This window comes from Nymphalis io, chromosome 1, assembly GCF_905147045.1.
Source record: "Nymphalis io chromosome 1, ilAglIoxx1.1, whole genome shotgun sequence".
In the NCBI taxonomy this organism is placed as follows: Eukaryota; Metazoa; Arthropoda; class Insecta; order Lepidoptera; family Nymphalidae; genus Nymphalis; species Nymphalis io.
In genome coordinates, this window is record NC_065888.1 from 1,803,361 (window position 1) to 1,828,375 (window position 25,015).

The 25,015-nt window shown below is 32.1% G+C and overlaps 2 protein-coding genes across 2 annotated transcripts in view; both read left to right on the plus strand.

Moving 5' to 3' along the window:
• Positions 1-7,546, plus strand: part of LOC126771930 (lachesin-like) — a 79,122-nt gene extending 71,576 nt beyond the window's left edge. Inside the window, exons 3-9 of the mRNA XM_050492108.1 lie at positions 3,764-3,971; positions 4,090-4,248; positions 4,323-4,451; positions 4,523-4,816; positions 4,935-5,030; positions 6,674-6,784; positions 7,079-7,546. Coding sequence (XP_050348065.1) covers positions 3,764-3,971; positions 4,090-4,248; positions 4,323-4,451; positions 4,523-4,816; positions 4,935-5,030; positions 6,674-6,784; positions 7,079-7,152 — 1,071 coding nt within the window. The 3' untranslated portion in view covers positions 7,153-7,546. The remainder of the gene's footprint in view (positions 1-3,763; positions 3,972-4,089; positions 4,249-4,322; positions 4,452-4,522; positions 4,817-4,934; positions 5,031-6,673; positions 6,785-7,078) is intronic.
• LOC126771913 (glycylpeptide N-tetradecanoyltransferase 2) overlaps positions 1-25,015 on the plus strand; it is a 251,084-nt gene that overhangs the window by 206,485 nt on the left and 19,584 nt on the right. The window lies entirely within an intron of this gene.

Below are 25,015 nucleotides of genomic sequence, written 5' to 3' on the forward strand. Positions count from 1 at the left end.
GTTGTTTCTGGGCCCATCTCACTTGTATTTTTGTGGTCCGGTCTAAAAAGTAAGTGACCCAGTGTAACAACACAATGTACGTATGTATAAGCACTATATTCATAACATCTTACATCCCATGATTGACTGTGTAAGGAAATGTTTGTACTGCTTGCAGTAACTAGCAGTAGATTTGCTCGTCGTCTTTCCTGAAATAAAAAATAAAATTATTAAGAATCATCATTCAGTTATAACAAAAATCGTTAAAAAAATATGTTAGGCCGGCTCGATCGACCACGCTGTTCTAAAGTCTTAAGTTCAACACTCAAATCTTATCTCATAGCCGCTTGTAAAATTTTGATTCCTCTTTCTTAATTGCTTAAATAATTAAATGAAATTTTACGGGTTACAATTTTACAGATGTTCAAAATTACAATAAAATAATTCTTCATCATGACTTATGCATTATATATATATATATATATATATATATATATATATATATATATATATAATTAATTAATTAGTAAGTTATTCTAAATATAAACTTAATAAATAGATTTGCAATATTCTAATTATTTTTTTTATAATTATAAAGCAAAGGAAAAAGGCATTTTACAAGGACATTTGAATCATCATTTAATAAGATCTGGCAAGAAACTACTTACTTATTATTAAAAGGTTATGCATTAATTAATTGTTTATAATAATATTTTGCATTAAAGACACGCACATTAATTTCACGCCTTTTTATCAACAATATTAAATTTTATTGAATAAAGTGTAATGTCTTTTAGATCCCATTTCTAAGATTTAAGTTTTTAATTTAAGCTTTAAGCATATTTGGAGGATATTCATTGTTTTTTTTAAATTATAGATCAGATTTCATGGAGTCGAAAAATTAGTGTTATAAGTTTATGTTTATTTGTCATCAATATGCAATATTTATTATTTCTAGGAATGTAATGAATATTATTTTCTATAAGCTACATAGTTCTGTAAATATATTGTGTCACAAATGGAATGAACGGTTTCAATAAAACAACAGTAAATACAAAACAACACATCTGCACAAAGTGAGAGATTTTATAAAGATCATTTTTTCAGCTCTAAGTAAGATCTTTTTTATGAACAATTAATGGAAACATCTTAAAATGCGGTAACAAATTTGACTGGTCAATCAAGCATTTAACTTACAAATTGAGCTAACTTAGTCAGTTATATGATTTAGTTTGTAAAATCAAAAGCAAATCGTCTCTCTCTTTAGAAGGGCAGAACATAAAACAGTTTGTTTTTAAATAATTCGAAGGATAAGACAAGAACTAGAAAACAAGCTTAAAGCCGGAAATACATTCGGCCAAATACTGAATACTTTTTTATCATCCCTGTCCTTACAGTCTCCCTAACTCCATTAGTTTGTATGTTAAGTAAAATTTTATTATTATTGTTTATTATTATATGAACTTTTTTGACGCTACTTTTTAATATATTTAAAAATAAAAATAATTTCAAATTATTTTCTTAAGGCAAAAAAAATTATAAAAAATAAAATAAAAAATATTAAAAATAAAAAAAAAATTTTTTTGTAATTCTATCATTTTTGCCACAAACCAAGTCCTGTGATAAAATCAGGCACACAAATTTCGATTCAAATGTTTGTTTGACCGGACTAATAAAATAAAAATGATTAACAGATTTTCCATACCGTAATCCGTATCCGTAACAGCCTGTGAATGTCCCACTGCTGGGCTAAAGGCCTCCTCTCCTCTTTTTGAGGAGAAGGTTTTCCATACACAATTACCTAATTGTGTATGGAAAATCTGTTACCTAACAGAGCTTCAATAATAATATTGCTCAATAGCAATTGTGGCTGAGGTCTCATTTTATCACGAAGGTGTGTTCGTCAGCATGGCAATTACCATTTCTTATTGAGCTATTTAATTTAGGTATTTAAAATATTGATGTGACAAGGGTGCATACAGTCGAGGCTAGCAGCGAGCGACGAGCTCCATCTCCTAATTCAATCAGTGCCGTGCAGACGGACACACCGTCGTGATTAGATTAGACGCCGGCCACAATTACGCAGATCAGATTTACAACCGCCGCCGTCGACGCCGCTTCCACCGCCTCCCATTCCCTAACTTCCGATCGACCTTAATGAACACTAACGCCTTAATAATTTATTACTGGATTTTCGAAATAATTTCGATGCAAATCATTTCTATATATTAAGCTTTGTTTAATAACCCGGAAGCTTCAGGTTATAGCGAAGAGTCGGGCCGCCGTCATTAGAGGGGTTACCGTCTCATTGCATAATAAAATGGGCGAAGTTTCCTCAAGTCCATTATAAATTAGACAGCGGCTGAGAGCCGTATCACTTAAGATAGGTAAGATGTGACCCGGCACGAGTTTCAGCTAACAAACTTCTCTATATTGCTTCAGAAATCTTGATAAAAAGAACTATCCATGATTCAAACTTAAAGCTGGATTAAAGAATTTTTACGAGCAATTATAAAAGTTTGAGTTCGAATTGTGATTAAAAATATTCCTAAAAAATCATCTTATACAATAAAAAATCTCAAATTTACTTTGAAGTTAATTTATATTCATTGTGCTTGTTGGATGAATTAAAAATATACATCCGTCCCGTTTATTTAATATTTTAGTTTTTATTTCGAAAAAGTTATCTTTACTTCTAGTTTTCATTCGGTTCTAGTATTCTCTGGCAGTTACTAGTTAAGTCTCTGCTAAATGGAACGGAACGGTGTTATTTAATAAACATACGTAACGCACATTTTTGAAGTCTGTAAAAACCTTTCTGTTCATTACGCGAAATATCTTCCGGCTCAAAATTAAAAGTGGCTGGATTGTTTCTAGTATAACAATCTCAGTGAAATGCATTTTAAGCGGTTAATGCCGTGGAAATTGGTGTGAAGCGGGGACGGGATGGCAGCTCCATGCAATTACACAGATGTCGCGAGAGGCGCCCGCACCGCGTCTAATGGCTACCCGTAAACGTTCAATTTTGCCAGCTATTAATGTTGTTTCATTTGTTCTACAAAGCCACGAACTCTAACCCTGCCTTTTGCTTTTCAGTGGTTTTTAAACTTAAACTATGTAGACATGGATAAAAAGAATTGTTTATTAATATTTAATTGTATTAATAATATTAGTCAGCGTAAGTTAAAAAAAGTTATGTCACTGAAACAACATTTTCAGTTGTGAATGCTTAGTATTATTAAAAATTAAATGTGACAATCATCATTATTACAAACGATCATACTCCCTTTTGAAAGTAAAATAGCTTAAAAAGAAATGATTCTTTAATTTCCGTTATGTCACTCGTCAAATTTAAACTCGATTGGAGATCGCTTGAGCAATGTTCAGCGTCTTCGTACCCCCACAAATGAGACAAAGCTTATTCTCTTTGAGTTGAAATCTTTCATACATTAAATTAATTGCTTGTGTTTGAAAAAAAAAATATTGTAATTTTTTCATTTAAATTACAACTATCTATTAACTATCTTTAATTAGTGTAATTGTCTAAGACAAACTAAAATTTAAAGAAACTATTAGGATTTCAGTACCTATATCAGTTAGAAAAAATATTCAAACAAACATCAAGTAAACAATTAATTTCAAATTTGAGAGTTTTTCTTTTATTTCGAAAATATCGGATATTAAATAAAGGAAAAAAAGATACAGCTTTCAAAGACTAAATAAAGCTACAATTTGTACAGATAAAAAAATAAATCATCTAATTGATAATTTTATTGTTGTGTAGGTAGCATGGATGCATTTCGAGCAGTCAGCCATTTTGACTGTGCACAATCATGTAATAACTCGCAATCCGCGTGTGAGTGTGACTCACGACAAGCATCGCACTTGGTTTCTGCATATATCAGACGTACGGGAAGAAGATCGGGGACGTTATATGTGCCAGATAAACACCGTCACTGCGAAAACGCAATTCGGTTATCTACACGTCGTTGGTAAGAAAAATGCATGTAAATTCTTACTTAGAAAAATGTTAAAACAATTTTATATGAAGCTAATATCTACCTAATTAGCAATAAAAATATTCCAACAATAATTTATCGATGTTTATAGTGCCCCCGTCAATCGACGACTCGTTGAGCTCGAGCGACGTTATCGTCCGAGAGGGCGCTAACGTCACTCTGACGTGTCGTGCTAATGGCTCTCCTAAGCCTACCATCAAGTGGAAACGAGATGACAATTCAAAAATTTCCATCAGTAAAGGACACTCAGGTCAGACTTATTGATTTGTTGTAGTAGTTTCTATTAAATATGCAATTAAGCGAACCGTTGTAATACGTTTTTAGTTTCCGAATGGGAGGGCGAAGTGTTGGAGATGGCGCGGATATCAAGACTGGATATGGGAGCTTATTTGTGTATCGCCAGTAATGGAGTACCACCAACGGTTTCGAAGAGAGTCAAAGTTAGCGTAGATTGTAAGTGAAATTACAATTTATATTCTTAAATTGATTGTTAAAATATTTGTGATAACTTTTTATTTGTTTAGTTCCTCCTATGCTTTGGATACCACATCAACTCGTCGGCGCCCCACTATATTACAACGTAACATTAGAGTGCTTCACCGAAGCCCATCCTACTTCTTTGAACTATTGGACTCGAGACGACGGGCATATGATTCATGAAAGTGCAAAGTACCATATGGAGAACACGGTTGGAGCTCCTGCTTATAAGACTCATATGAAGCTACTCATCAGGCATATTGTCACTGAAGATTACGGAACTTATAAGTGTGTAGCAAAAAATCCAAGAGGAGAATCAGATGGAACTATAAGACTTTACAGTAAGCATAACTTAATTTCCTTTAAATTAATTCGTTTGTTCTTTATAAACCATATAATGCAGCTTCTAAATTAGTCTAAAGAAAATAAAATATATTAATATAAAATAAATAATTCAAGCGTCATCACCACCAACAACGACTCCAGATCCCAGAGCTATTACAGTTCTTCCACCGTCAAAACCTCCACGTCGGGACACACCACTTACAGATAAAGGTATTTCATTAAATAATACGTAAGTAAGCAATTAATAAAGAGCTTACTTAGAGAAAGGAAATATGGAATCGTAACAAAAAGCGTATATTTTCAGAATGTAAATCAGAACATCAATAAATTCCCTGGTACGAGTAAAATCGGTTTATTTTTATCGGGTATCGTTGCCGATAAAATGCATTCAAACAAGATTTTTATGCCAGTGATTTCGTTTATTAAGAGATAATAATACCTTTACGAGTTGTATCCCACGAGATCGTTCAGTTTATTTTCATTGTTTGCTGCTGTTTCGGTTATTATTAGTGGTCGTTATATATGTTTATAGATCATAAACTATTACGACGTTTTGCTTGTTGTGAAGCTGTTAACTGGCTTCGAATGTTATAGTCTCGTAAAACACAAACAAATCGTTTTATAAGCAAAGGCTTTATGGAAAATATATACAATCTTAATCGCAGTTTTATACACCTTAATATTTAAACAAGCATGAACAAGTCCAATTATAGTGTAAACAATAATTATATTTTATTGACTGTTAAATATATATTGCGCAATTAAAATTATTTACACTAACTCTTTTACACTTTTGATAACTTAAAATTTCATAACATAAAGGAAATAAGAGTTTAACAATTTAACCACTAGCGACCATAACAGGATGTTTCGTAAGTATCGTGTTATGGTCTAGTAATACCAGGGACTCATAAGTTGTTCGGTGCGCGTCATTACTCCGCCGTTATTGGGAAGTTGGGCATTTTCCCGGACATGCTGCCGTCGCCGGACAACGACAACATCTTGCGCGACAACCTATTACATCCAAGTGTCAACTTGTGCCTTCCCTTTTACGGACCTAAGAAAATTATTTTTAGCCGCATAAACACCGCTTACAATAGCATAAGTCAATAGAAATCACTTAATTGAATACATTTTACAAATATTTATTATTTGTAAAATTTATTAAGTATGGTGTTTTACTAAAAATAAATAAATTATTATGTCCAAAATAATAGTAATATAAATTTAGTCTATGTATAATAAATCTCACCCACGCAAATTGAATTGGACATTCTTTTAAATTAGACATTTATACAAATAGAGTTTAAAATAGTGGTTTTTAAATTCAATCAATTTTGTATGCACATGAACTTGAAAAATCCATTTAGACGACAACGATTGTAAGTTTTGCGGCGGGTTGTTTTTGCACGGGCGGCGACGCGGCGCGGGTAGGACATCGACCGCTATTCTGTTTTATTTTTTGCTTCCATTACGAATTTACGGCTAGGCCAGCCACTCGACAATATTGCGCAACTTTTCAATATCGTCCGGCCGAGCGCTCGGTCGTACCCTTGCCATATTGAATCTTTCCTTAGCCTAATGAGTGTTGTACTACTCATGATCATTCTGTTTCAGTATAAGTTTTGTTTGTCGAAATGAATTGTAAATAAAGTTTTTATGTTGTGGCTTCGTGTTAGATGCAAACGAAACAAATTATAGATTTGACTCCTTACGTTTCATCATATAATATTTTGCATTGAATTGTATTTATATACATATTTAAATATTACTTTCATCGAGATTTAAAAAAGAAAACATTGTTAATTAGCGTAAAATTAAATAAAGCCGTGTTCAATCACATGTCTCCCCAGGAACGAAGTATCAATCGAACTTGAACGAGATCGATAAGGGGAAGCAAAAGTCTGACGAGGGTGGCGGGAAGACGCATCTTAACTGGGTGGGTGGTGCATCACAAGTCACAGGTAAATACTTTCATTTAAATTTACCCAAAGTCGAAATGATAAATATTATTACGGAAATTTATAAATAATATTCTAGTAAGACATTATGAAATAGATTGTTTGTTTTCTTTGTCACTAAAATAATATGATAATAATAATACCATACTTTCTATTTCAATATGTCTTGTATCAGAAAACACTAGTTATTTAATTATGTTAAGCAATTCTCTAACACATGCAAAACAATTTTAAAGTTTGTATGCTTATCTCCACCGGTTCGCAACGAAGTTATTATAACAACAATCTATCTTTCAGATAAAGCAGATTGGAGACGAAGCCATCCAATGATTTTAGTTGTAATCTTCGCATCTTGGTATTATTTATATTAATTTTAAAAGCACCTATTTATGTATAAAAATACACTGTCCATAACTCATATAACCGTGAATTACGCGCTGTAATAATAATAATGATTTTTGAGAGCAACTTAACTTTTACAATTGTATATTTATATTGCACTTGTCAACAATATTTATAATCTACGAGATACGTACATAAGATATTTGTTAAAACTATAATTTTGCACTGTCCCATATCTGCTTAGCTGTTACACTGTATCAAGAAGTATTTATATTTTAGGAAATATTATAAAAATAGCCTAGTGTGTTATAATCTTGTATACAGAGTTTGAATCTCTGTACATTTTTTTTATAATTTGGAATTTTTCTCGAAAACAGGTAACGTAGTTTTAATAAATTAGATGCATCGTTAAATCTCATAGAAAAGAGTAAACATTAAACACTCGATATAAATTATATATATATTTATATATTTAATGTGTATAAATGTTGTTGTTAATTATATACTATTTATAATAATAATTATGTATAAAAGTTCCTTAATAGCGAACTCACAATTTAGCAGACTTAATGAAATCTTCATTATTATAATCATTTGAATTTTTTTGTTTAAGTATTAACACTATGGATTTAAGACTTATTTTACGCTGATTTTGATGTTGCCATATTTATGAAAAACGTGTCTGCTAAGGAGTGAATATAATTAATTCAGAATCGTCGCACGTGTAATAATAAAAATAAAGTGCACAATTATCATAACAATTATTTTTATTAATAGACTAAGACTGAATAAAATATTTATTAATTTTAATTATTAGTGTGAAAAATATGCTTTAGACTTCATGTTCGCTGTGATTTGTAATGCCGACAAAGTAAACGAATTAAGCATTTTATTATTCATATTAATGAAACTTTGCTACATTAAATAAAAGGATAAAGTCTACTATGAGGTAACTTATATTTAAAAAAAATAGCGTATTTTTATTTATTCAGTAAAATATTGTTACCCAGTTTTAACTAGTTTAATTATGGAAACATGTACAGATTTAACAGATAACATCTTAGCTGCCATGATTGCAACGCGATAATTATTTAATATTTTGTTAATATTTCTTATAGTACCAACGCCTAATGTCTATACGTGGTGGTGACCTTTCATTCAGTCGTCGTAGGTGACCCATTCCCACCTCTGCCTATATACATGAAATAAAAAAACGAGTCTCATATAAGCTCTCATTTACAATAACATTTATTTGATTGTGAATAGCATCTTCGCAAATATTATATGTATTAGTAAAACATAATATTATAGTAAAATCTTGATGGCCTGGTACTTGTAAGGCTTGCACGTTAATTTTTCTTTCACACCTATCATATACAAACAGATATATACCTTTTATCACAAGTTTTACATACCATTGAATCGTTCTACTAATAATAATTGTAAATTCCATGAGTAGCGAATTTAGCACATAAAAACTCCATGTTAAGCAAAGTTGTTACCCGAATAGAAGCGAACATGGAAAACAAAGTCTTTTGCCAACAAAATGCCAAAGGCTGGAATGAAATAGCGACTAGCGACAGAGAATTTTCGTTTCTAAATAATGACTATGTTAAATATAATATATTAATTATTTGTTGCGTTCGTTAATTATCCCATGTTATTTGTGCTATATCTATCTGAAAGCCCAGATTTTTTCTGTCAATTAACGTTTGTATAAGGTACGTATAATATGTAAATGTTAAAGTTAACATGTTGCCAAAATGCTACTTTATAAGAGAAAGCTGCATAGATGATATGATGTTGTAAATATAATTAAGCCAAAGCAAAGGAGTGTGTTTTTAATAACAGAGTGTATTAATTGTTCACGATGCAGCGTATGAGATGTAAACATATTAAGTATTCGCGTGTCTACACGTGACTATATTACAGAGTAGATAATAAATAAAGCTTGTTTTAAAGAATCGTTTTTGGAATTATTTTTTATGATTTTTATCCCCAAACAAAATCCTACATACTTAATTCATTTTGCCTTGAAGCTTTTGATTACAAAATCTCGCGAAGAATTTTGATATCATCTAATGCCTAACAGATTTGTTTTGATGCCGTAATCAAAATTTAAGTTAAGAAAGTTTTCATCCATCATACTTTGATGGTCCAAAATGCTTACAAACAATCTGCGGCAGTTCTTCAAAGATTAGGGCTGGCTTTGGGGCGCCGAAAAGGCTCCAACTACGTATGGCCACCCGCCAACTCTCGTAAGCCAATCTAACTTCTTTTAAATGTGTTTTTGATGTAAAGAACACATTACGGCACGCATCGCTTCGCGACAACAATTTTTTTAAACTAAATTAGCTTTTGATTTATTGATCTCCGAGTTTGATCATCATGTCAATTTTATAAAATTTAAAAATGTTTAGTAAGTGCTTTAGGTGATGACTGTTAAAAAGGAAATAAACCGTTTCTAATTAATAATAACAATAGTAATAATAATATCCTGGGACATTAATCACGCAAGGCCATCTGATCCTAAATTAAGCAGAGCTTGTGCTATGGAAGATAGACATATACTACATATACTACTTTTCTACTCTACTACTACTCTACTTGTAAATTTTTTTTTTTTTATAGAATAGGAAGGTGGACGAGCATATGGGCCACCTGATAGTAAGTGGTCACCAAACGCCCTTAGACATTGGCATTGTACGAAATGTCAACCATCGCTTATAGCCAATGCGCCACCAACCTTGGGAACTAAGATTTTATGTCCCTTGTGCCTGTAATTACACTGGCTCACTCACCCTTCAAACCGGAACACAACAATATCAAGTATTGCTGTTTTGCGGTAGAATATCTGATGAGTGGGTGGTACCTACCCAGACGAGCTTGCACAAAGCCCTACCACCAGTAAATAACAAAACTACCACCAGTAAAATACTTACTTATATAGATAATTATACCCAGACTCAAAACAAACAGGTGTGTTCATGCACTCAAATGTCTGTCCTTGATGGGAATCGAACCCACAACCTTCGTCGTGAAAGGCAAGTATCTACTAACCTCACCAACTGGCTCATCTATGTTTTTATTTTATAGAATACAAAGGCGGACGAGCATATGGGCCTGACGGTAAGTGGTCACCAACGCCCATAGACATTGGCATAGGAAGAAATGTTAACCATCGTTTACATCACCAATACGCCACCAACCTTGGGAACTAAGATGTTATGTCCCTAATTAATTAGTTTATTTATATATATACAATTTTTATGCAGTTAAGTACAATAAAAATATTGTCTAATGATTAATATTTGTTTGATCATTACACAATTAATAGCTATAGCATGAGTTACTAATATTTCTCGAGAAAGCTATGTATTTTTTTTTTAATTTAAACCAAAAATGAATATCTACAATGACTAGATGCTATTTAAACATCTCACAAATATAAAATATAATAAGAACATCAGCAATAAATTTAAAAACGTAATTTAGAAATAGGTACAAGTCGATGTGTGATGGAATTTAGTAACATTTTAATAAATTATTGATAAATATTTTTTTAATTTTCTAAATTATGATCCATTAGACATTACCAACTAGGTGTATATAAATTATTATAAATATATTAGTTATATATAATAAAAACAGTCTTTATAGAGATTTAAATGATTTGAAATTGATATGATTTTAATTTTAATTTAATATCCTTAGTACACTTAGGATATTTTTAACTTGATACCTATTATTTGTATTGACTACCTCATTACTTAGCGAACGATATAGTAGGCGTGTTCAACTTCCGTCGCGACCGGATGTAACTTGAGCAAATAAAATTAGCGCAATAACCTGTTATATGACGCTAAAGTATATACAATTAGGTATATAAACACGATTAATGGATAAAATAGACTACTGAATAGAAATGAAACGACAAATATTAGATAAAATGACGTCAAAACTATAAAATTACGTTTTTTATAAATGACAAAATGAACTACTAGAAGATAGGTCTGTTGAATTATTAAATACACTTTGAAGTTGTACTATTAACTCAACCTTACTAAACTTAGATCAACACAAAACACAAATTCCATGTTTATTAATAATCCAGAACATAATCTTGTATTAAGATTTAAATTTATCAATTTGCAAAGTCAACAAAACATCTCCGTATTTTTTTTTATATAAACGAATACCTTGCCCTAGGAACGATATACACTTAATGACTTTGCGGATGGAGACGCTTAGTGCTATAAATTTATTACCTTTCGTGTTTATAGGATGGCTTTTACTGATTCTATCCAAAAAAATATAAGAATACATATAATTATATATGACATGAAAACATCGACGACGCCGAAGATAAAATAACGTAATATCGATCAATTTCATTACAAAGGTTTAAGTTACGAGAAAAAGGCTTCTTATTCGATAACACATAAGATGGATAAGCCTTTATTGAATTTGCTGAAAAAATTCACAATCCTAATAAGAGAGCTTCTAAACAAAATAGTATAATATAGAACCATCTTCAAATATACTATAATAAATGTAATTTGATTACGCTTTATCAGCTCAAGACAACATTATTAAAGTAACAAAAGTGAAAACAATGTAATAGGGTTTTGTCAGTCGTCTCGTTACGCTCCACATAGAGGCGGCCATAATTTCCAGGAGGCAAATTAATCCGAGCACGGTTGCGGGCGGCCTGATCGGCGCCGGTCAGCGCGTCCTCGCATACTAATGCTATTGTTTATCGAAGGGGCTAATCTGTGCGTACCAGCCGTTACTGTCCACTCTCGATATTATAACGGATCACTTTCAGCCTCCTCTAATCCGACTACCTTGCTCAAGCGAATGTACCTACCGATCAATGTCACCGTTTCTCTTGTTTTTTTTTTGTAAATAATTTTCAATAAATCGTTATCAAATTGTCATTATATTTTACTACTTTCTTACCACCAGGTATCAATTTTTTAAGAATTTATAATAAAATTAATAGCACTTGACTTAGTATTCAAATAATTCACACACACACACACACACACACACACACACACTTAGACAATAAAGATTAGTTACAAGTAGTAATTACTAATAAATAATTCGATATTCCGTTATTGTGAAGATAAATTGGCCATTTTTTTTAAATAATTTTAAGGACATGGACGTGTTTAATTTTTGTCTAGTGTAGAAAATCCTACACGAATTTTTTGTTTGTGAATAATTACATTTATCTACCAATATTATTTAAAAAAAAAACCTCATATTTATTACACACATATAATTAAATTTATTTTTTTAAGTTATTAAGAGTGATTTAATTATTTTAAATTTCTCTATTCATTTCCTTTTTAACACAAAAAGAAGATAGAAAAACAAAATATTTTCCATGACGTTACATATTACGCATTAAAAACTAAGTGTTACACATTTTCCCATCGGCCATCATAACATGTGTTAAGTTGTAAAAAAGTCGTCTCGTACTGAGTGATAATAAAGGTAAACCCTCAGCGGCACCTTTATTGTTATCAAATAAAAATAATCCCGGGATTTTTCGGGATGATCGTAAATTATGACCGAATCCGCAGGGGTGACTGTGGCCCGCGTGTAACGGATCTCGACTCTAAAGTGTTGCCTTCCTCGACATGCTATTATGTCTTGTGAGAGAGGAATAAATACAGCACGTTTTATTTGATATGATTTAAAGTTCATTCGTTACTCTTCATATTTGCATAACTTTGTACCGAAGGAAATATATATAGTTAATTGCATTAACTAATGGATTCACAAATATTGAGAAATAAAAGAGAAGTCAACTCAATATTTGTTTTAAACTAATATAAACTAGCTGATAGAACTGACTAAAACCCAATTCAAATACAACCTCAGTATTTTTTTTATCCAACAAATGATCAAGAACTGAATTATTAATTCAGGTCATTCAAGATTTTTAACATTAGTCTTCAAATAATTCTGTCTGAATTTATAAATACAGGATCGTTAATTTTTTTTTTATTTCTATTTCTAGAATAAAGGGCTTTAAGATACAGAGATGGCTTCTATATTGACTCATATCCGATTGTCAAATGCAATGTATACATTTCATGCATTCATTTTTATGCTTGATATTCACATTAAATTCTTAAAAATAATAACTAGTTTACTATCTATAAGAGTATATGTTAAAATACACTCATTAGAAGACATCAAAGTAATAGAGGCAAACAGATTCAGTATAGCATAAAATTAACGTTATGACAAAAAGAATATGCCGTGATCCGATAATAATAGGACCGACAAACATTTTTGGTGGTGTGAAGCGCTGAAAAGCTACCGATACCAACAAAAGTGGCAACTGAAACTAATGAATTATTCATGACAACGGTGCGGTGCATGTTCTATCACTGTTTTATCTATTGCGGGGCTTACGGTTGCGGTCCACCCTCCCCATACCGCACCCCCGCAAGGGTTAACTACCTTGCAACCACCAATTTTCTGCCGTTTGAGAAGACTAGATAAGCTTCATGTCGCAAATAAACATTACCGTAATGTTACCGCCAACACAATTACTATTAAACAAAAGCCGGTTTATTTATTCATTTCGTAAGGTTTTTCTCGTTTGCAGCTAATTATATTTGCTGTTAAACAATAAATGGTAATATTAAATACGCAGTACTCCTATTTTGCTGGTTTCTTGTATTCGTTCGACTGTATTAAGCGTTTCTTAAAAGCAGGTCGAGTTAAAAAGTAAATGTAGCCGGCACGGGACACTAGGCAACATTGTAATAAAAGTTTATTGAAAGATAATAAATATAATGATAATGATGAAATAAATATAAATAGAGTTTCGCTTACAAAATCAGTATATTTTTATATTTAACGGAGAAGCAAAGAAGCAGATAGTATAATATACTATTTACTTCGTTGCATTTTTATTTTACGGCCCACGTGCCAAAACAGGACTAGAAAGTGGCGGCAGAGAACAGACCTCTCTTATGCTGACGTGTACCCCAACAGCATAAGAGAGTCGCTTGCCATTTGCCGTTACGTCATACGATTTGGTCTTACCTCGAAGAAGCGTCGATACATAATTTAGAAAAAAAATAATCATAGCATGCACTACATAGTCTCGAATTTTGAATATGCGAATCACTAAAAATTAAATAATAGTTATTAATTTTTGATTAAATCAATATTTAACTGCTTCGTTGATCTTTTTGATTGATTTTTAGGCTACAGATTCCGAGGTTCAGATCTCCGATCGAGCCAAGGTCCAAGAAATTCTCTGTGAAATAATTATTACAAAAAATATAATCAAAAAAAGAATGATAGTCTTTTTCTTTGTTAAAAACTGAAACAATTGAAGGAAGTGCAATATATCTGTGACAGGCACCTTATTGCAGCCGGAGACGCGGCGTCGCCGGGCGTCCCCGTAAACAAGATAAAACCGCTCACCTCGTCCGGGACACGGAATTCTCGACATATAAATCTGCAAAGATTTCTTTGCGTGATCTTATTTGACCTCGTGTGTTAGAACTACGAACACTTTTTAATTTTTTTTAAGAATGTAACGGTATTACTGTTTTAAAATTAAATTGTTTAATAATTTTTTTATACATGAATTTTATTTGAATGATCACTTTATTAACTATACCGAGGCTTAGTATCTTAGACTAAAATTATTCTAATAACATTTTTTAATAAGAAAATTGGTTGCAATTGTTTTAGGCTTATCAATCTTAGTTTAAGCATGCGGGTTATTTTTATAATTCAAGTTTAATAGAAGTATGTTTTTAAATTCCCATTAGTGATCACACAAGCATTAAATCCTTTTTTTAAAAAAAATCAGTTTTAATCAATCTGAATGAAATCCTAATTTTAAATATTCTACAAATAATTGAAGGCGTCAATAAATAACGGATAATTAAGGATGTTTTTTTTAGAAGATTTGCTTTTTATACATATATTTTTATCTTTTGAGTAAATATTGAAGTAAGTCTTCTCGATGATGATAAAATTTCAAGAGCAAATGTGTATTTATAATCATCATTATCTTTATTTAAGATTTAACATTAAGAGTTCAATTAACGCAGATTTAATTCGGACGGTGATCACCAGTATATATGTACATATTTTCGCTTCCTACCCAACGTGGGAGGACCGGGATCGCTATGTCGGCGCCTCTATGCTGGTTTAGTGAGGTCGATGGCACTGTACGGTGCCCCGATATGGGTCGATGCGCTCACTGCTCACAACCGGGCCTTCCTGCGTAGGCCGCAGAGGGTCATAGCGGTAAGAGCGATAAGAGGGTATTGTACGGTGTCTTGGACAGCGGCGACGCTCCTCGCGGGCGATCCGCCCTGGGAACTCCAGGCGGAGGTGCTCGCAGAGGTGTACCGCTTCCGGGCCGAGGCGAGAGACCGCGGCGACCGTTCAGGGTCGGCGGAAGTCGGGTGGATCAGGGCTCTAGCCCAGCAAGCCCTGATAGCCCGATGGGAGGAAGATCTGAGGTCACCCACAGCGGGCCTGGTGACAGTGGAGGCGGTACATCCCCACTTAAATCGCTGGGTCAAAAGAAAACGAGGCACGCTCTCGTTTAGGTTAACGCAGGTACATACCGGGCACGGCTGCTTCGGTAAGTACCTGCACAAGATAGCACGGCGGGAAATGTCACCTTCCTGCCACGAGTGTGGTGCGCCAACCGACACGGCGCAACACACCCTGACGGAGTGTGCCGCGTGGGGGCCCCAGAGGCTTTCTCTGGCGGCAGTTGTCGGCGAAGACCTCTCCTTGCCGAGCATCATCAACGCGATGCTCGGAAGCGATGAGTGTTGGTCGGAAATGGTCTCCTTCTGTGAAAATGTAATGTCCGCCGAAGAAGACTGGGGAGAAGAATGAGGCGCTATGCGCACCTTCTCCCTCCGCCGCAATAGGCGTCGCTGGGACTAGAGGGTTCTCAGTACCCTGGTAATCCCCATAGAGAATGGAGGCCTGCATATGCAGGCCACCCGTCAGAGCGTCGCGGTAGCATGCGCAAGCGATCCCGTGGCGCTCCTCGTTATGACGGAAAGGATACCGCTGGTTTTTTAGTGGGTATTCCGTTGTTCAGGGCGCACTCAGCGCCTCGGACATCGGCGAGCCCCACATACCCCCCCACTGTTCCCGTGGGAGAAACGCGTAATGCGTTTTTCCAGCGTAAATATATATATATATATATATATTTACATCGTTTATTTTGTAACAGCTTAAAAGCCTTATATTATAAAACTCTAAAAAGAAAGTGACAATATCAAATCAATTTGTGTCCATAAAAATACTATACACGTGACGTTAAAATGACGTGACGTTGAAACGTCTATGTATCGTATAAAGTCTACGGAAACATGTAATGTAAAGACATTCAATCCGTAATAACCTAGATGTGACACAAGCTTATAATAATAATAATAATAATATCCTGGGACATTTTTCACACACGGCAATCTGATCCCAAATTAAGCTTGTACAAAGCTTGTGCTATGGAAACCAGACAACTGATATACTACATATACTACTTTTCTTTTGTAAATACATACTTATATAAAAAATGACACCCAGACTCAGGACAAACAGACATGTTCATGCACACAAATGTCTCTCCTGGATGGGAATCGAACCCACAACCTTCGGTGTGAAAAGGCAAGTATCTACCAACCACGCCAACCGGCTCAGCTTCTTATTGAAATACATGAATTATTGCTATAGCATATCAAATCAAATGAAAATATACTTTATGTCAGCAGGCTTCAAAAATCATTTTTGAATCGCCATTGTACTGAATTATATTAAATGAAACCTACTACCGGTTCGGAATGTATTATTAACTCTTTTAGTAACATTCAAACACAAATGTATTTCAATAAAATATAATTAAATTATAATATAATATTAAATAAGTATATAAATATCTTGCCTAAAACACTACACTATGCTTTTCTGTCGTCTATATCGACTTGGGTTAATAATATGATTCATTTATTAATGTTTTGTTTATCCAGTGATTTAAATTTACGAATTAGTAAAGTTAATATTATACTATATATTCAAAGCCAGCAAAAACGAAAAAGCGGTGAAGTGATATATGAAGGTATTGACAATTACTGAAATGTGTAATCTTTTACACATCCGAAGCACCATGAACAGTGCCTGATTTATTAGACATGCAAGAGAGTGAAATGTTACAGCTAAGCCAATAATTAATCCGCCAAAAACTGTATCTGCCACAAAGTGTGGAAGATCTGCTATGTTTATATACTTTAGAACCACAATAGATAACTTAAAGATTCCGTTTAAATCATCTGCAGAGTCCATATAATGACAAATATATTGAATAACGTATTATCTTTAAGAATATTTTATTTTTTAATTTTTCAGACAAAAACAAACAAAAAGATATGATGTTTTGAAATAATACAAAAAGCTGAAGTCAATATAATGAATGCCATCATCATAATTAAAGCCATCAGTTCTGTTACTTAAAAATATTATTTGTGATATAATTCTAAGTACATAAAGTTTGCTTTAAATCGGTTTAGCGATTTCCAAGCTCTTTAGGTTTATGCAGTTTTGAAAGGATCTCAGCTTCTGACAGTTAGAAACTTCGAGATTGAGTTCAAATATTTAGTTTGTTGGTGCAGTCTAAAACTTGATGATCTAATGATAACCAGGTTACTTGTACCGAACTCGACATTTTTTTAGACACGTAAACTGATAAATTTTCTCAGTTAACATTTGTAGGTCTTATTTAAAATTAAATCGATAATTATAATGTGCAAAATCAACTTAAATTATTTATTTAAAAATTAACCCTTTCTAATATTATTTGTATTGAATAAAAAAAATACAAATAATAGTGTCAATTTTTTTCTCCTATGAACCCAACATTATGTTGTTAGAGATATATGAGCTTAATATATTATTTGTTTTAGACCTAATAAGCCTTAAAATACTGACTATAAATTACTCCCGAACCCAAACAAACTCGATATCATAATGTGAATAGCTCAAAAAAAATGCATAATTGCATACTCATATTTTATAAACTAGCTATAATTCAATTTAATTAGTTTTTTTCTAATAAACTTATCACGTGTGCCTACGACATTACCAACATCTTCGCCAAATTAAAAAAAAAATACAATTAGGAAAATATCCAAACATGGAAATTAAACGTTATAGCTAGACTACGAGAACTATGCTTAACCATGTAGTATGCATATATAAATTAGTTGTATAAAATACGTATCGAGATACTTGCCAACGTTATAGATCTAATCAAATCAGATGTCAACTGGGAGCTTGGAGTTGGAAGATCACATTGATAGAAGCCGCCTAGCCGTCTGCGCACTATAAACAACTTTAGCAATTAAACTTTTATTTTAAGGTCGATATTCCTCTGCTCTTTTTAAAGTTTTTTTTATACAAATCAAACTTTTAAATAACGTACAATTATTAGAATTGTAAGCTTAAGTGCACTAGATATAGTTCATGTCTTGTCAAGTATTACAAGTTAATAATATCCTTAGATTAAAATAATAGCTATTTATAATCTAACGATTATATATTTATAATTTGTACTTTTATTTTGCCTTTTATTGTGAAAGAAATTTAGATTTTTATCTTTCGTAAGGTACTGTTTGTACATAAGGCTTAAGTAAAAAAGTTGGTCAATTTTTTTTTTTTAAATTGTGTGAAGACCTGTAGATATAATACCACAAAGATCTTTTAACAAATAAATTCAATATGAAAATACATAAATATACAACATAAATGGAGCAAAAGACGAGCTTTAAAATGCTGCCATCCTAAAAAAACCTTTTTTGAATGCTAATAAAAACAGTCGAAAATTTCAACTTAAGATGAACTAAGCCTTCCTAACAACATATACAAGAGTCAGCTTCTCTGTTCATCATACTGACAGAACTTAAATGACATTATGAAAGACCTCATAGAAATTTTCTAGCATGGCTTTCAAACCTATTGTACCGCAAATTTCTTTACTGTTGAATATCGCTTTTCAGCAGTTGCAATTGAGAGCGTATGTAAAATAGTCTTATATTTAGCGTATTCATATGTGCAATTTAAAATTGACATGTCCATGCACACAAATGTCTGTCCTGGGTAGGAATCGAACCCACAACCTTCGGTGTGAAAGGCAAGTATCTACCAACCATGCCAACCGGCCCGTCATTTATTTATATGCATATAATTAATAATAAGAATAGCTACTAAGGCTCTTGCCAGGTCCCGTTAGAATCTACATTCGGGTGTTTTGATAGAGCCTGTCTAAATAAAGTATCATTGTGTTCCGGTATGAAAGGTGAGTGAGCCAGTGTAATTACAGGCACAAGAAAATAACGTCTTCGTTACGAAGGCTGGTGATGTAAGGAAGGGTTCATACTTTTTAAAGCGCTAATGTCCATAGACGGATTACTTGCAAGTTTGCCTATCGAATACTTAAAAAAAAACAAACTTGCTCGTGAAAATACAATGTATACTAAATGTATGTATGTATCCTATATTAATTTAAAGAAAATCATAATATATTTTTTGTAAAAATATATGAGTATGTGTATAAATATATTGGGACAACACCTATCTAAAGAGGCCATATCTGATATTTTGCCAAATCTTCAGAAGCTCCTAACTTGGCAACTTGTACAAGAATATCATATTAAGGTAATGATTTGCTTTAATACAGCTGTTTCTTATTATTTAATGTAATACATATAAAGCTATTTTAGCGCTACTTCAAACTATTATAACAGACAATTCAAAGAATTTTATTTTTAAAATTTATAAAATTTACCAATAAATAATATATATTGCGTTTTATTTCGAAATCTCTTCTATTTTAAAAAAGTAATATAAAATATTGAACTAAATAAAAAACACATATTTTATAACAGTACGCTTCGGCATGTATCTTTGAATCACAATTTCATAAAAAAACTCAAGTAAATTTTTCACAAAACTAATATTGATTCGGCAAGTAGATTTTACATTTAAGAACCACCTAAGAATCCTTATATAAATATTACCACTTGAAAGCTTATTTAAAAAGGAACCTAAAGTATCTTGTTTTTTTTTGACAAATATTTGAGTTTTTCTTATTTTCATAAAGTACTAATGTTATATTTATTCATTCGTATATATATATTATTGATAAGATAAATATTTAAAATAAAGTTACATAAAACTGAAATTATTATTTCGTTAATTGACGCATTTTGTTGTCATAGCTAAATACCTTGATATCAATAATACTTCAATCGGTCTAAGAGTAATATTTAAATGCTAGTAATGTTATATTAACCAATTGAGTTAAATTAATTAAAAAAAAGGAAAATAGATCAACTTAATGTATTCATTTTAAGAAAAAAAAACTTCAACCTTATATATTAATTGTCTAATTTAAATGTTTGACTATAAGAAACGTAATAAAAACCAATTTTCTCATTGCTTTTACAGCTTACTAACAGATAGAAAGATCTAACCTATAATCGCTAAAGAACCACTATTTCAATAATAATTGTTCCAACTATAAACTATAATAATGTTTTGGCGTTACTATAATAGAAATATCACAATAAAAAAAAGTTTTAATTAATCTCAATTTAATTCAGTTTGTCAATTTTAAAGGCAAACTTTCAAATATTATTGATAAAGTTATGCAGCACATTATAGATTTTATGTTTATTGCCAGAATATGCTTTGCAAACTCACAAACTTGTTTACATAGAATTCTGATCGGGTTTTAGTTAGAATTATACATTCGTGGAAGTTGCCAAACGAATACAGTAGCACGTTGTCTAGGAAGTATCGTAGTTTCGATTCTAATTTTTGTCCCGCTCCAACAAGTTAATAATACGTTTATATAAAAATACACAATAACGGAGTTTCAAGGAAATTCTTATATTTAATAGCAAAGTTCGGGTGCAATTTACATAATTTTATGCTTTTGTTTTTATTTTAATGTATTTTTATTATGGTATAAAATTGTAATACTTTTTCAGCTATGAATGTTAAATAAAAACTAAAATTATATTGCATGTTTTCTTAAATAAATTTACGACTGAATAAAAAACATCGCAAGCAGGGTCGAGGGTCCGAGAGGGAAGTGTGGCCAAGCTGACCGTCCGCACTCGTAAATCTCCCTTGCAATATGAGACGCCGCAACATCACAATAATCCCTTCCCGCTGCGATGCCATCGCTTCACATTGCACTACGATTTATTGGAATTATTACGATAAATTACCAAAGCGATTCAAGATATATACAAGTTTTCGTTATCATACATATCCCATTCCAATATTGAAAGCAATTGCACTGATTATTAAAAATTGCAAAAAATATTAGTTTCTTTTAATATTGAAAAATTAAATTAATTAAAAATATATCTTACATTTTCAATTATTTGATCTTTGAATAAAAACTTGGAAACAGATATTTTAATTCTAGTCCTGTTATTCATTATTATTTTATATATTTACACGTTAGCTGTTTTTTTTATTATTCTTATTAATCAGTTTCTAATTAAGTAATTGATTTATATTAATAGTGATTTCTCCCTTTCGTCAGTTAATAGTTTCATTTACAATATCGATGTTTTTACATTCGAGTAAACTTCGTAGATTTGTTGACGAATGATGGTTATAGTTATGTATAAAGGCGTAGGGGATGGGGTGAACACGTTCTCATTATTCAAATGCATCGAAGCAAATTATGTTAATCGGGGAAACCTGTTCTGTTTCAGTAATAGTAATATACAAACTCCCATAATTCGATTCGTTTGTAGTTTTGATCACACAGGATCGTTGTAGTCTATTAGTTCTTCTTTGTAATTATATACGTTTAGATTTATTAAAAAAAGGTTGGTATTTCTTTAAAATAAAATATTTAGTAAAATAACGTCTTCTTTTGTAAGTCAACTATATTTCTTATATGATTTTTAAGGCCGAGTCTTGTAATGGCTTGATAAATTATTTTTTATATATATTTCGTGATAAGAGATTTGTTTGATTTACTATTAAATTTTATAAATAAACTTTAAGGATAAAACTTCCAATGTTGTTATAATACGTCTAATGTAATAAATATATTATGTAAATACTAAAAGAATTTAAATATAACGTAATAATATGCAATAACAGGTCAGTAATTCCATAAACGTTAAATCAATTTAAGTGCAAAAGTGCAGCTGTCAGAAATAATATAAAGGAAATCAATTTCCTCATGTCACATCAGGTCGCGGATATATTTTATTTATCAAAATGCGGTGCTTAAACGTATTCCTTCGACTTGAATTCAAAATACGGCTGTAAATATTAAATACTTATATATAAATTAATAATACTAAGATTATTTGTAAAACAAGCCGCAAATCAAAAAATTATGTAACTTTAATTTGACACATGGTCTAATTATCAAAATAGTGTTTTCGAAAAAAAAAAATATTTTAAAACATTTACTGACAAAACTAATGTATTTGATATGTAATAACAGTTTTTTTTATAATTCGTAACATTATATTCTCTTAATTATTATAATTAATTGGATTTTTTTTATAAAACTAAATACATAAATGTACAGTGTATAGAAATTTTTTATTAAAGTACGTACTTGTGCCGAAAGTTGAAGTCCACCCTTCGACAGCACTTCGATAGTGAAGGGTCGTAGTTGTATGGCAGATGTGTTCATTACTCAATATATTTAGAATATTGCATATTATGTTTATTTACGCATATCTCAGTAACAGTAACAGCCTGTTAATGTTCCACTCTTGGGCTAAGGCCTCCTCTCCCTTTTAAGAAGAAGGTTTGGAGCTTATTCCACCACGTTGTTCCAATGCGGGTTGATAGAATACACATGTGGCATAATTTCAATGAAATTAGACACATGCAGGTTTCCTCACGATGTTTTCCTTCACCGTCAAGCACGAGATGAATTATAATCACAAATTAAGCACATGAAAATTCAGTGGTGCTTGCCCGGGCTTGAACCCACGATCGTCGGTTAAGATTCACGCGTTCTAACCACTAGGCCATCTCGGCTTATATATCTCAGTAGACAAATCCAACTCTTTCTATATCATGAACCATGTAAGAAAACGAGACTTTTTTTTTAAGTATAATTTTAATTGCAATTATTTGCAATAAACTATTTTATTTTAATGTCTCCTAACATTAAAATGATTATTTTAGTTAAAAATAATAAATTATTATTTAACGATTGTTTTAATCTCTAATAGGTCTTATACGTTACGAGTGACCGCTGCTGTTACAAATGACTATGCACCTGCTCGAAGAATAATAATTTAATTTATGACAACAAAATTCATATGAAATAAATTGCTAAAAAAATCATAGTTTTAGGCACGTCCTATTTTTATTCTATATCATTTCTACGCGACGGAAATTTAATGCGGCTAAAGTAATTTTCCGCGAGCACAGAGCGGAAATTACCACATAGTAAAATGACGTGTTCGACAAACGTCACGTAGCCGGATCCGAGCGCGCAGATCCTTATATCCAATTTCCGGGCGTTTTTGTTGGAAATGAGAATTAGCTGACGTGACGTGGCGGAAGGCTAAATATCAATGTTGATTCTATCAGATGCCGACCACTATCGCCTCAAGCGAAGTCACAGTCAAGCTACAAGCGAGGTTCATCACACGATAAAAATATAGTAAATAATTCATGCAAGACAGCTAAGAGACGTATTATTGTAATAGTCAAGTCCAATTACAATACTGATTAAATAACTAAATTCTATTATGCGCTAAATTTAAACTATTAATTTAATTGTTAAAAAAGCAACATAAAAACTGAAATTCGTCGTTACGTCTCAAATGGGACCAACGTTCCTGATGATAGGCACTACCTATCATTATAATGATATTCTGCCCTCTTGAACTCGTTGAGAAAAGTTGAAAAAGGTGTATTTTTTTTATTTAATACATTTTGCGGGTGAGATTTGGTCGTTGAGAGATTCGCCGGTGTCACTCGCGAAATCAGCGGAGCGGACGTAACGAACTCGCTGTCTGCGCCTCCACGCTCCGCGCCGAGGGCCGCTCTTGGCTGATAGATTTTTTGCATTAAACATCACTGTAAAAAAATATTCACTTTTAAATCTCTCTATCAATATTGTCGATACTATATCTATTGATGTGTGAAATACATTTTAATTGATACTACCTAATAGCCGCCCGCTTCACTGAGCCTAAGTAATCAACGAGTACGTTTTTAAGAATTAAATTTTAGGACACTGTCAAAGTTAAACAACATTTTCTTAATTGGCACATCTTCCCATTATTATAATTTATCCCGTTATTATTGTTTATCCCCTAAGCAGCAAGCATTTATATGCTGTCAAGTTTCAATCATGTAAGCCAAATTAAGATATTTTTTATCATCGTCAAATATAAATGTATTCTCAGCAGATGACTGATGATGCTTACACATAAGAAATATACCTGCCATGGTTCGATTTTATAGTTTAGTTGATAGTAGAGGGTAACCGTTGCTTGGTTGGATTGTTCAGGCTCAAAATTCAGTAAAGAATATTCTGTATAGATTTTTATAGATTAAATTATTTATATGTAACTTCAAATATTTGATAAATTTTGCGTCATTGAAAGTCTTACCTTTCTCACCTCTCACCTCTCTTATCTTTATCCCTTTCGGACTTACCTAGTACCTAGACACATAACTTGTTTTAAGTGTATCGGACTTACAGCGGACACTGGTCTATTGCTAGAAACGCGATGTGTATTGACGCGTGAATTGGAAAAGCGATTTTCTCGCGAAGTCAATTCGAAAAAAAAAACTACAGTTGCAGCAGGATAA